The following is a 9,823-nucleotide window of genomic DNA, read 5'->3' as shown; positions in this document are numbered from 1 at the left end:
TGGGAGGCAGGATGCGGCCCCCCAGGGATGCAGGATGCGGCTCAGGGATGCAGGATGATGCCCAGGGATGCTGGGTGGTACACAAGGATGGAGGATGCAGCTCAGGGATGCTGGGTGGTACCCAGGGATGCAGGATGTGGCCCCCCAGGGATGCTGGGTGGTACCCAGGGATGCTGGGTGGTACCCAGGGATGCAGGATGCTGCCCAGGGATGCTGGGTGGTACCCAGGGATGCTGGGTGGTACCCAGGGATGCAGGATGCGGCCCCCCCAGGGATGCAGGATGCTGGTCAGGGATGCAGGATGCGGCTCAGGGATGCAGGATGATGCCCAGGGATGCTGGGTGGTACACAAGGATGGAGGATGCAGCTCAGGGATGCTGGGTGGTACCCAGGGATGCAGGATGTGGCCCCCCAGGGATGCTGGGTGGTACCCAGGGATGCTGGGTGGTACCCAGGGGATGCAGGATGCTGCCCAGGGATGCTGGGTGGTACCCAGGGATGTTGGGTGGTACCCAGGGATGCAGGATGCGGCCCCCCAGGGATGCAGGATGCTGGTCAGGGATGCAGGATGCGGCTCAGGGATGCAGGATGATGCCCAGGGATGCTGGGTGGTACACAAGGATGGAGGATGCAGCTCAGGGATGCTGGGTGGTACCCAGGGATGCAGGATGTGGCCCCCCAGGGATGCAGGATGCGGTCCAAGGATGCTGGGTGGTACCCAGGGATGGAGGTTGCAGCTCAGGGATGCGGGATGAAGCCCAGGGATGCTGGGTGGTACCCAGGGATGCAGGATGCTGCTCAGCGGTGCTGGATGCAGCCCGGTGGTGTCAGGCAGTACCCAGGGATGCAGGATGCGGCCCAGAGGTGCAGGATGCGGCCCAGGGGTGTCAGGCGGTACCCGAGGATGCCGGGTGGTACCCGAGGGTGCAGGATGCTGTTCAGGGGTGCTGGATGCAGCCTGGGGGTGTCAGGTGGTACCCAGGGATGCAGGATGTGGCCCAGGGGTGCAGGATGTGGCCCGGGGGTGTCAGGTGGTACCCAGGGATGCAGGATGTGGCCCAGGGGTGCAGGATGTGGCCCGGGGGTGTCAGGTGGTACCCAGGGATGCAGGATGTGGCCCAGGGGTGCAGGATGTGGCCCGGGGGTGTCAGGTGGTACCCAGGGATGCAGGATGCTGGTCAGGGGTGCTGGGTGGTCCCCAGGGATGCAGGATGCAGCTCGGGGATGCTGGGTGGTACCCGGGGATGGAGGGTGCTGGTCAGGGGCCCAGGCTCGTCGTCGAGCCGAGACCCGGCTTCTCCCCGCAGTGCAGCAGCGTCTGGGGGGTCGCGGGGTCCGCACGGCCTCCCCCCGCGTGGGCTCGCGTGGCGGGGGGCGCGCCGGCCCCCCAGCCCCCCATCCTGGCAGAGAAATCCCCCCGCGAGAGCCGGGGCGGCGAGGCGGGACTGCAGCGGGCGGTTTGCCCCCAGAGTTGCCCCCCGTCGCGCCAAAACGGGGCCCGAGGATCGACCGGGAGAGGCAGGGGGGGGTCCCCGGGTTTTTAATTGGGGCTCCGATTGCTGGCGCCCGGGAGCCCCCCGGCGCGGCCGCCTTGCTTCTCGGGGCCCCCCGCGCCGCACTGACCGCCGTCTCCCCGCTCTTCCCCCGCTCCCCGCCTTGCCTGGACGCCAGTTTGCACAAGTAAGGCCCGGCCGGCCTGCCCCGCGGTTTGCGGGTCTGCATGCGGGGTGGGGGGGGCGTGGGCGGGGGTCCCGCGCCCGGCTGGGGGGCACCCACCGAGGGGGGGGGTCCCGGCCTGTGACCTGCTGCCGCCTGCTTGTTCTCCCTCTCGCCCCCTCTCTGCGCCTTGCTCTGCCTGACTGCACGCGCTGCCCTCCTTGTGCTTCGGGACCCCCCCCCAGGGACCCCCCTGGCCCCCCCCCCCCCAACGACAGGTCTTGGCCACGCTGTGCCCCCCTCCCCAGGGCCGCTGCCACGGGTGGGAGAGGGGGGGTTGCGCTGAGCCCCCGTCCCCGCTGCCAGCGCAGCTCGGGGACGGCTGGTGTCCCCCTGGGGACCGGCGTCGGGGTTTGGCCCCCCCCGGACCGCAGCCGATGCCTCCCCCCTGCTCCCAGGGGAGCTGCCAGGCGGTGGCTGCTCACTGGGGGCCCGTCCTGCCCCCCCCTCTGCTCGCTTCCCCCCCCTCAAGGGGAAAGAAGAGCTGGAGGGAGGTTATCGGAGCGGGGGCTCGGCCGTGTCGCCCCCAGACTCCGGCCGCATCCTGCTCCCCGCGCTTCCTCCGGGCGCTTTGCCCACCCCTCACCGTGGCCGTGAGCAGCGCGTCCCCGGCTGCCCCCCCCAGCTGCCCCCCAGCCCCCTCTCTCGCAGCCGCTGCCCCGGCCCCCCGCGCCCCCGCATGGCTCCCGGGCCCTGGCGCGGGGCAGCCTCGGCGCAGGGCCGTGGGTGACGCCGCGCCGTGCGCGGGACGAACCTTCTAACGCCATTTTTGTCTCTCTCTTCCCCCCCCCCCCCCGCCCCCCCATCTCCTCCTAACCTTGCTCTGACTTTCTCACCTCTGGGAAACGCAAGGAGCTGGTAAGAGCCCGTCCGGACCCCTGCGCTCTGCTCGCCCCCCCATGCCGGACGACCCCCCCCCCCAACGCCGCTCCCGCTGCTCCCGCCGCTCTCCCCCCTTCTCGTCCGTCCGCAGCGCGCCGGGGCTCCCCGAAAGCGCTTCGGGCCACGGCCGGGCGCAGGGGCTGCAGAGGGGCTGCCGGGGGCCGGGGCGGCAGGTTGGGGGGGGGGTCCTGCGGGTGCCTCCCGCCCCTGCTGGGTTGGGGTCCCCCCGACCCCGACCGCGGCGGGGGGACGAGGAGAGGCCGGATTCACCGTCTGCACTCGCCCTGCCAGGCTCCCGTTGGTCTTCGAGGGGTCGAAGTCCCGCAGCCCCCCTCCCCGATGCCCCCCCGCCCCGAAACGCGGCCGTGGGGCTGGGAGCAGGTTTCCTGGTCGTGGGGCTGCCGGGAGGTTTCGAGCCCGGGGGTGCGCTCGCACCTCTGGCCCCCCTGCCAGGCCCTCAGGATTGGGGGGGTGGGGGGGGTTCCCTGCCCACCGGGCCAGGGGTCCGATGTCCCCACACTCGATCCTGGGGACGTGCCACGAGCAGACCCGTTGCTGCGTTCAGTCCCAGGGGGGGCTGTGCCCCTGTCCTGGGGAGGCCAGGGCTGCCTTCAGCCCCCCCCACCCCAACCTCCAGCCCCCCGTTCCTGTCCCCACACGGCTGCCGGCGCTGCAGGGAGGCGGCAGCGCTGCCGACAGGCCCGGGCGGCCGCCTCGCCCCTGACGCCCGGCGTTGTGCGCAGGAGGAGCTCACCAGCACCAGCGTGGAGCACCTCATCATCAACCCCAACGCCGCCTACGAGAAGTTCAAGGACAAGCGCCTGCGCACCGAGGGCGTGGGTGAGCCCAGGGGGGGGCTGCGGGAAGGTGGGGACCCCGGGGTGCCGCCCTGGGTGTTTTTGGGGTGACAACCTTTTCCGCTTTCAGATTTCTCCGATCGCATCAGCAAGACCAGGACAACGGGCTACGAGTCTGGGGAGTATGAAATCGTGAGTGTGGGGCGCCTGGGGACGTGAGCCGCCCCAGCACGCGGTCCCTCGTCCCCGCTCACCCCGCAGGGACGTCCCCGCCCGGGGCCACAAACCACGCCGAGTCACGGGAGGGTGGAGGTGGGAAGGGACCTCGGGGGGCATCTCGTCCAACCCCTCAGGCAGGGCCACCTAGAGCTGGTTGCCCGGGGCCCTGTGCGGGTGGCTGCTGGACATCTGCAGGGATGGAGACTCCACCACCTCTCTGGGCAACCTGCACCAGTGCTTGGTCGCCCTCGCAGCGGAAAAAGTGTTGCCTGGTGTTCAGGGGGACGGTCCTGAGCTTCAGTTTGTGCCCGTGGCCTCTGGGCCCGGCAGCGGGCACCGCTGAGAATCACAGAATCACAGAATCACAGAATAGTAGGGGTTGGAAGGGACCTCTGTGGGTCATCTAGTCCAACCCCCCTGCCGAAGCAGGGTCGAAGAGCCGGGCTCCGTCCTCTCGGTGCCCTCCCTTCAGGTAGTGGTGACATCTCCCCGGAGCCTTCTCCTCTCCGGGCCGGTCACTCCCCGCTCGCTCCGCCTGGCCTCGCGGGAGCCACGTCCGGCCCCATCGGCATCTGTGTGGCCCTTCGCTCTGCCCAGTATGTCCACATCTCTCGTGTACTGGGGAGCCCAGCACTGGGCACAGCACGCCCGTTGTGGCCTCACCAGTGCTGAGGAGAGGGGAAGGGTCACCTCCTTCAACCCCAGCCTTCCTTGTCCTGCCCAGGCCACCGTAATGAGCCACCTTCGCAGGATCACGGGTAGCTTGGTGTCCGCTGGGACCCCAGGGCCTTTCCACAGAGCTGCTGCCCGGCCGGGTGCCGGGGGCTGCTCCTCCGCAGGAGCAGCGCTTGGCGTGTCCCCGTGCTGAGCTCCATCAGGTTCCTCTTGGCCATTGCTCCAGCCTGTCCAGGGCCCTCGGGACGGCAGCACGGCCCTCCGGCCTCTCGGCCACTCCTCCCGCTGCGCTGTCACCCGCCCCATCATCCAGCTCGTTAACGAAGACGTTGGAGAGGATCGGACCCAGCGTTGACCCCTGGGGTTCATGGGTTTCCAACTAGACTTTGGGTTGATGGCCACCACCCTCTGGGCTTCGGCCCGTTGCAGTCCACCTCGCTGCCTGCTCCTCCGGCAGCTTCTCCGGGAGGATCCCACGGGAGCGGTCTCGACGGCTTTCCCGACGTCTGGTGGACAGCACCCACCGCGTGCTCCTTGTCTGCCGGGCAGACGCGTCACCGTAGAAGCTCATGGAGTTGGCCAAGGCCGACTTCCCCCGGGGAAGCCGTGTGGGTTTCTCCTGGTGGCTTTTGTGTCGTTCGTGTGCCTGGAGTAGCTGCTCGGGCGCCTTCCCAGGGGAGGAGGCGAGGCCGACCGGCCTGGGACCCCCGGGTCCTCCCTCTGGACCTGCCTGAAGATGGGGTGACAGTCGCTTCCCCCCAGTCACGGAATCCCAGCATGGTGGGGGTTGGCAGGGACCCCTGGGGATCCCCCAGTCCAAACCACTTCCAGAGCAGGGTCACCCAGAGCAGGCTGCACAGCACCTTGCCCATCCAGGTCTTGAATATCTCCAGAGAAGGAGACTCCACAGCCTCCCTGGGCAGCCTGGGCCAGGGCTCCGTCACCCTCAGAGGGAAGAAGTTCTTCCTCGGGTTCAGCTGGAGCTTCCTCTGCTCCAGTTTGTGCCCGTTGCCCCTTGTCCTGTCGCTGGGCACCACTGGAAAGAGTCTGGCCCCGTCCTCCTGACCCCCACCCTGCAGATATTTCGAGGCATTTCGAAGGTCCCCTCGCAGCCTTCTCTTCTCCAGGCTGAACAAGCCCAGCTCCCTCAGCCTCTCCTCGGAGGAGAGATGCTCCTGTCCCCTCCTCATCCTCGCAGCCCTGCGCTGGACTCTCTCCAGTAGCTCCTCATCTTTCTTGACCTGGGGAGCCCAGCACTGGACCCAGCACTGCAGATGGGGCCTCCCCAGGGCAGAGCAGAGGGGGAGGAGAACCTCCCTCGCCCTGCTGCCCACACTCCTCCTCATGCACCCCAGGATCCCATCGGCCTTCTGGGCACCCAGGGCACGCTGCTGGCTCATGGTCACCCTGTCGTCCCCCAGCACTCCCAGTCCCTCTCCACAGAGCTGCTCCCAGCAGGGCCGCCCCAGCCTGTCCTGGTGCCTGGGGTTGTTCCTCCCCAGGGGCAGGACCCTGCCCTTGCCCTGGTTGAACCTCACCAGGTTCCTCTGCCCAGCTCTCCTGGTCTCCCCGGGTGCTGCCGCGTTGTCCCCCCGCAGGGCCCGTCTGCCGAGGGTCTCGCCCGCTGGGTCCTCCCGCTCCATCCTTTCCCATCAGAGGGGAGCTGGGTGCCGGCGTCCCGGCCACCGCCCCGCGCCCTGGGTGCCTGGTGCCGTGGGTGGGCCGTGACCCCCCCGACCCCCCCGCTCTCTCCCCGCAGCTCGGTGAGGGTCTGGCCGCCAAAGAGACGCCCCAGCAGCGGTACCAGCGGCTGCAGCACGAGGTGCAGGAGCTGGTGAGGGAGGTGGAGCAGATCCAGGTGAGCATCCCGCGCGGCGTGGGGACGGCTGGGGACCCGGTAGGCGGGTGGGGGTCTGTGACACGGCCACCTCTCCTTGCCCCCCACCCAGAGCACGGCGAAGGAGGCGGCGGCGGAGGAGGAGCTGACGCCCATGGCCTTGGCCAGGCAGGTGGAGGGCCTCAAGCAGCAGCTGCTCTCCAGCCACCTCGAGAAGGTGCTGGGCCCCGCCGCGGCCGTGGACTTCGCAGACCCCGACGGCGCCCTGGCCAAGTGAGTTGGGGGGTCCCGGCACCCCGAGTCGGGGCTGCGGGGCAGTGCCGAGGCCCCCAGCCCACCTTTCCCCCCCACCCCTCGCCCAGGCGCCTGCTGCAGCAGCTGGAGGTGGCCAAGTGCAGCAAAGCGGTGCCCGGGAAGAGCCCGGCCAAAGCCCCCGCGCCCGCCGCCGACGCCGTCACCTTCGAGCTCTACTGGAGGCCGGAGCAGGACCAGTTTGCCCAGACCGCCAAGGTGAGCGTGGCGGGGTGGGGGGGGGCACACACGCTGCGCCGGACCCCAAAGCGGGGTGTCCTGCTGTCTCACGCCCCCCCCACCCCGTCTCCCCCCACCGCAGGTCGCGGAGCTGGAGAAGCGGCTGGCGCAGCTGGAGGCGACCGTGCGGTGCGAGCCCGAGAGCCAGGTGAGGGGCGGGGGGTCTCGTCCTCCCCCCCATCCCCACAGACCCATCCCCACCGCCCCCTCTGTCCCCAACCCCAGGTGAGGGGCCGGGGGCTCCCATCCTGCCCCCCGTCCTGCCCCTGGTCCTGCCCCCCATTCCCCACCACCCCGTCTGCCCCCAGCCCCAGGTGAGGGGCTGGGCGGTCCAGTCCTGCCCCCCCGTCCTGCCCCCCCGTCCTGCCCCCCGTCCTGCCCCCCGTCCTGCCCCCCATCCTGCCCCCCGATCCTGCCCCCCGATCCTGCCCCCCACCCTGCCCCCTATCCTGCCCCCCATCCTGCCCCCTGTCCTGCCCCCCGTCCTGCCCCCCATCCTGCCCCCCGTCCTGCCCCCCACCCTGCCCCACTGACGCGCTTTCCTCCCTCGCAGAACCCGCTGCTGGTGGGGCTGAAGGGCACCAGCCTGATGGTGAGTCAGGCAGGGGGTGGGGGCCATGCGGGGTCCCTTTCCCCCCCACCCCGTGCCCGTAGCGCTTTGGGGGGCAGCCCCAGGGTGCTGCTGTCCCCCCCCACCACCTCCTCTCCCTCCCCAGGAGACCGTGCAGGTCCTGCAGGCCAAGGTGAACATCCTGGACGTGGCTGTGCTGGACCAGGTGGAGGCCCGGCTGCAGGTGACGGGGGGGAGCACGGGGCCGTGGGAGAGGGGCCGTGGAATTGGGGGGGGGGGCGCTGCTGGATTTGGGGGTCTCACAGCTGCTCCCCCCTCCCCAGAGCGTCCTGGGGAAGGTGAATGAAATTGCCAAGCACAAGGCGACGGTGCAAGACGCTGACACCCAGAGCAAGGTGAGAGCTGGTGGGGAGGGCCCCCCAAAGCCCCCCAAAGCCCTCCATAGTGGGGGGTGTACAGAGACCCCCCCTGCTCCAGACTGGCCTGACCCCCTCGCGTTGTTCCCCCCCCCCAGATCCACCAGATCTACGAGACCATGCAGCGCTGGGACCCGGTGGCCAGCACCCTCCCCGACATCGTGCAGAGGCTGGTGACCCTCAGGGACCTGCACGAGCAAGGTGGGGGGGCCGGAGGGGACGCTGGGGACAGCAGCATGGCATCGGGGGGGGGGTCACTGCTCCCCCCCCGCCCCCCCCCGGCAGCGCTGAGCCTTCTCCTCCCCCCCCAGCCACGCAGTTCGGGCAGGTCCTGGTGCACTTGGACACCACGCAGCAGGAGATCGCCGGCGCGCTGAGGGACAACGCCGCGCTGCTGGCCGAGGTGGGTCCCGCCGCGGGGGAGTGGGGGTCCCATCCTGCCCCCCGCCCCCTTCCCCGCTCACCCCCTTCCCCCTCATCCCCCCCCAGGTCCAGAAGACAATGAAGGAAAACCTGGCCATCGTGGAGGACAATTTTGCGGACGTGGACGCCCGCATCAAGCGGCTGCAGAAGTGAGAGCGCCCTGGAGACCCCCCCACCCGCCGCCCACCATCGGGGGTCTCTGCCCCCCCCCGGGCCCTGCGACCCCCTGGGAAGCGCTCCCTGCCCCCCGCGGGTACCAGCCCCTGCTTGTACAGCCCCCGGTTCTGCCCCTGTGCGGTGGGGGGGGCTGGGGGGGGCCCTCCCCACCCCCCCAGCCCCACCTCGGAGCGGGGGGTGGTCTCTGTAACCCCCCACATTTACCCCAATAAACGGCTCGGCTCGAAGCGCGTCCGCATCAGCTTCTTCGGGTGGTGCGGTGCGAGGGGGGCCTGGCCCCCCCCCCGGGTTTTAATTTAATGGTCTGTGAGCCCCCCCAGTCCCCCCCCCGGCGCAGTAAATCCAGTCGCTGTTGGAAAGCTGCGACCCCCAGCGCCGGCGTCGCCTCCTCCCCACCCGTGGGGCAGGGCAGGGGGTTTCTGTGGGCCCCGAGTGGGGGGGCACGGCGTGGGGTGGGGGTCTGCGGCCCCCCCCGGGCTGGTGGGGGTGGTTATTGTGGTACGGGGGGTGGGAACGGGGGGGCAAACGGGGATTTGGTGAGGGAGAACCCGGCACCGAGCTGACCTGGGGACACCGTGTCCATGGAACGCGCTGGGTTGTGAGGTCACGCGGGGCGGGGGACGGTGTTGCTGGGCCACCCCGACGCCCAGGACCACCCCGACGCCCAGGACCACCCCGATGCCCAGGACCACCCCAGCCATGCTGGCCCCGGTGGCCCTCATCCTGCTGGTGCTGGCGGCCGGCGGCCGGAGCGAAGACACGGTGGCGGCCAACGTTGGCCTTCACACCATCGTCCGCATCGCCGAGCTGCTGTCCCCCGCTGAGTGCCGCCGGCTCCACGAGCTCCTGACCCGACCCAGCTGGGACCTGGAGCGACCCTCGGAGGAGAACAACCCCCTCCACGCTCACCAGGACCCCCGCCGCGACCCCCGCCGCCCCTCGGGCTGCTCGCAGACCCTGCAGGCCTGGCTGCGGGCGGCGGGCGAGGTGACGACGTGGGACCGACTGGTCCGCGAGCTGCGCCGGATCGGTCGGCGCGACATCGCCCACGAGCTGGGGAAGAACCTGAACCAGGACCGGAGCCTGGAGCTGCAGCGCAACGTGGAGGGCTACGGCCACGCGCCGCGGCCGCCCTCTGCCATGCTGCTGCCGCGGGGCCGGCGACGCGGCGGGGCGCGGGAACCGAGGGACGTGGGGGACCTGGGGGACCTGCACTTCGCCCGCCGCCCGCCCCCCCCCTACGCCCGCAGCCTGCTGGGCTGGGTGGGCCCGGTGCTGGCCGGCGTGCTGGGGGGCTTCCTCACCTCCCTCCTCTTCGCCACCGCCGCCGCCGGCTCCTGCCGCTGGCTGCTGCACTTGGACGCTGCCTGACGCTGCGACGGCACCCAATAAAGTCATGGAGGGGCTGAGACCCCCGCCCCGAGCTCGGCCCTCGGTGTTGTCCCGGGTGGGGAGGGTCCCACCGTGGTGGGGGTCCCCCGGTCCCCCCGTCATCCTGGCTGCCGGAGCTGGGCAGAGCTGCCTTGGCCACAGCCCCGCATGGGCTCTCCCCACCGCCCCGTCTGCCCCCAGCCCAGCG

At 70.8% G+C, this 9,823-nt stretch overlaps 3 protein-coding genes across 3 annotated transcripts in view; all 3 read left to right on the top strand.

Moving 5' to 3' along the window:
- The window catches only part of LOC142365156 (arf-GAP with GTPase, ANK repeat and PH domain-containing protein 2-like), a 12,149-nt gene extending 11,394 nt beyond the window's left edge, over positions 1-755 (top strand). Inside the window, exon 15 of the mRNA XM_075445713.1 lies at positions 281-755. Within this exon, the coding sequence (XP_075301828.1) occupies positions 281-755 (475 nt within the window). The remainder of the gene's footprint in view (positions 1-280) is intronic.
- A 1,860-nt stretch (positions 756-2,615) lies between these two features.
- DCTN2 (dynactin subunit 2) lies at positions 2,616-8,471 on the top strand. Its single transcript, XM_075445712.1, has 12 exons — positions 2,616-3,438; positions 3,526-3,587; positions 6,049-6,147; positions 6,239-6,399; positions 6,489-6,636; positions 6,740-6,805; positions 7,211-7,249; positions 7,374-7,451; positions 7,552-7,623; positions 7,743-7,845; positions 7,956-8,047; positions 8,134-8,471. The coding sequence occupies exons 1-12, from the start codon at positions 2,616-2,618 to the stop codon at positions 8,218-8,220; spliced, it is 1,830 nt and encodes a 609-aa protein (XP_075301827.1). The 3' UTR covers positions 8,221-8,471.
- A 451-nt stretch (positions 8,472-8,922) lies between these two features.
- Positions 8,923-9,615, top strand: TMDD1 (transmembrane and death domain 1). Its single transcript, XM_075445711.1, has one exon. It carries the CDS (start codon positions 8,923-8,925, stop codon positions 9,613-9,615), a length of 693 nt encoding a protein of 230 aa, XP_075301826.1.
- The last annotated feature ends 208 nt before the right edge of the window (positions 9,616-9,823 follow it).

The sequence above is a fragment of the Opisthocomus hoazin genome, chromosome 32, assembly GCF_030867145.1.
Source record: "Opisthocomus hoazin isolate bOpiHoa1 chromosome 32, bOpiHoa1.hap1, whole genome shotgun sequence".
Lineage (NCBI taxonomy): Eukaryota > Metazoa > Chordata > Aves > Opisthocomiformes > Opisthocomidae > Opisthocomus > Opisthocomus hoazin.
The sequence above is the reverse complement of the archived record's forward strand: the minus strand, read 5'-3'. Positions and strand labels throughout refer to the sequence as shown.

Coding starts and splice junctions, on each gene's coding strand:
- DCTN2 (XM_075445712.1), top strand. CDS start 2,616: ATGCCGGACGACCCCCCCCCCCAACGCCGCTCCCGCTGCTCCCGCCGC. Junction 6,148..6,238: donor GGGAGGTGGAGCAGATCCAG/GTGAGCATCCCG, acceptor CCCCCCACCCAG/AGCACGGCGAAGGAGGCGGC. Junction 6,400..6,488: donor CCCGACGGCGCCCTGGCCAA/GTGAGTTGGGGG, acceptor CCCCTCGCCCAG/GCGCCTGCTGCAGCAGCTGG.
- TMDD1 (XM_075445711.1), top strand. CDS start 8,923: ATGCCCAGGACCACCCCAGCCATGCTGGCCCCGGTGGCCCTCATCCTG.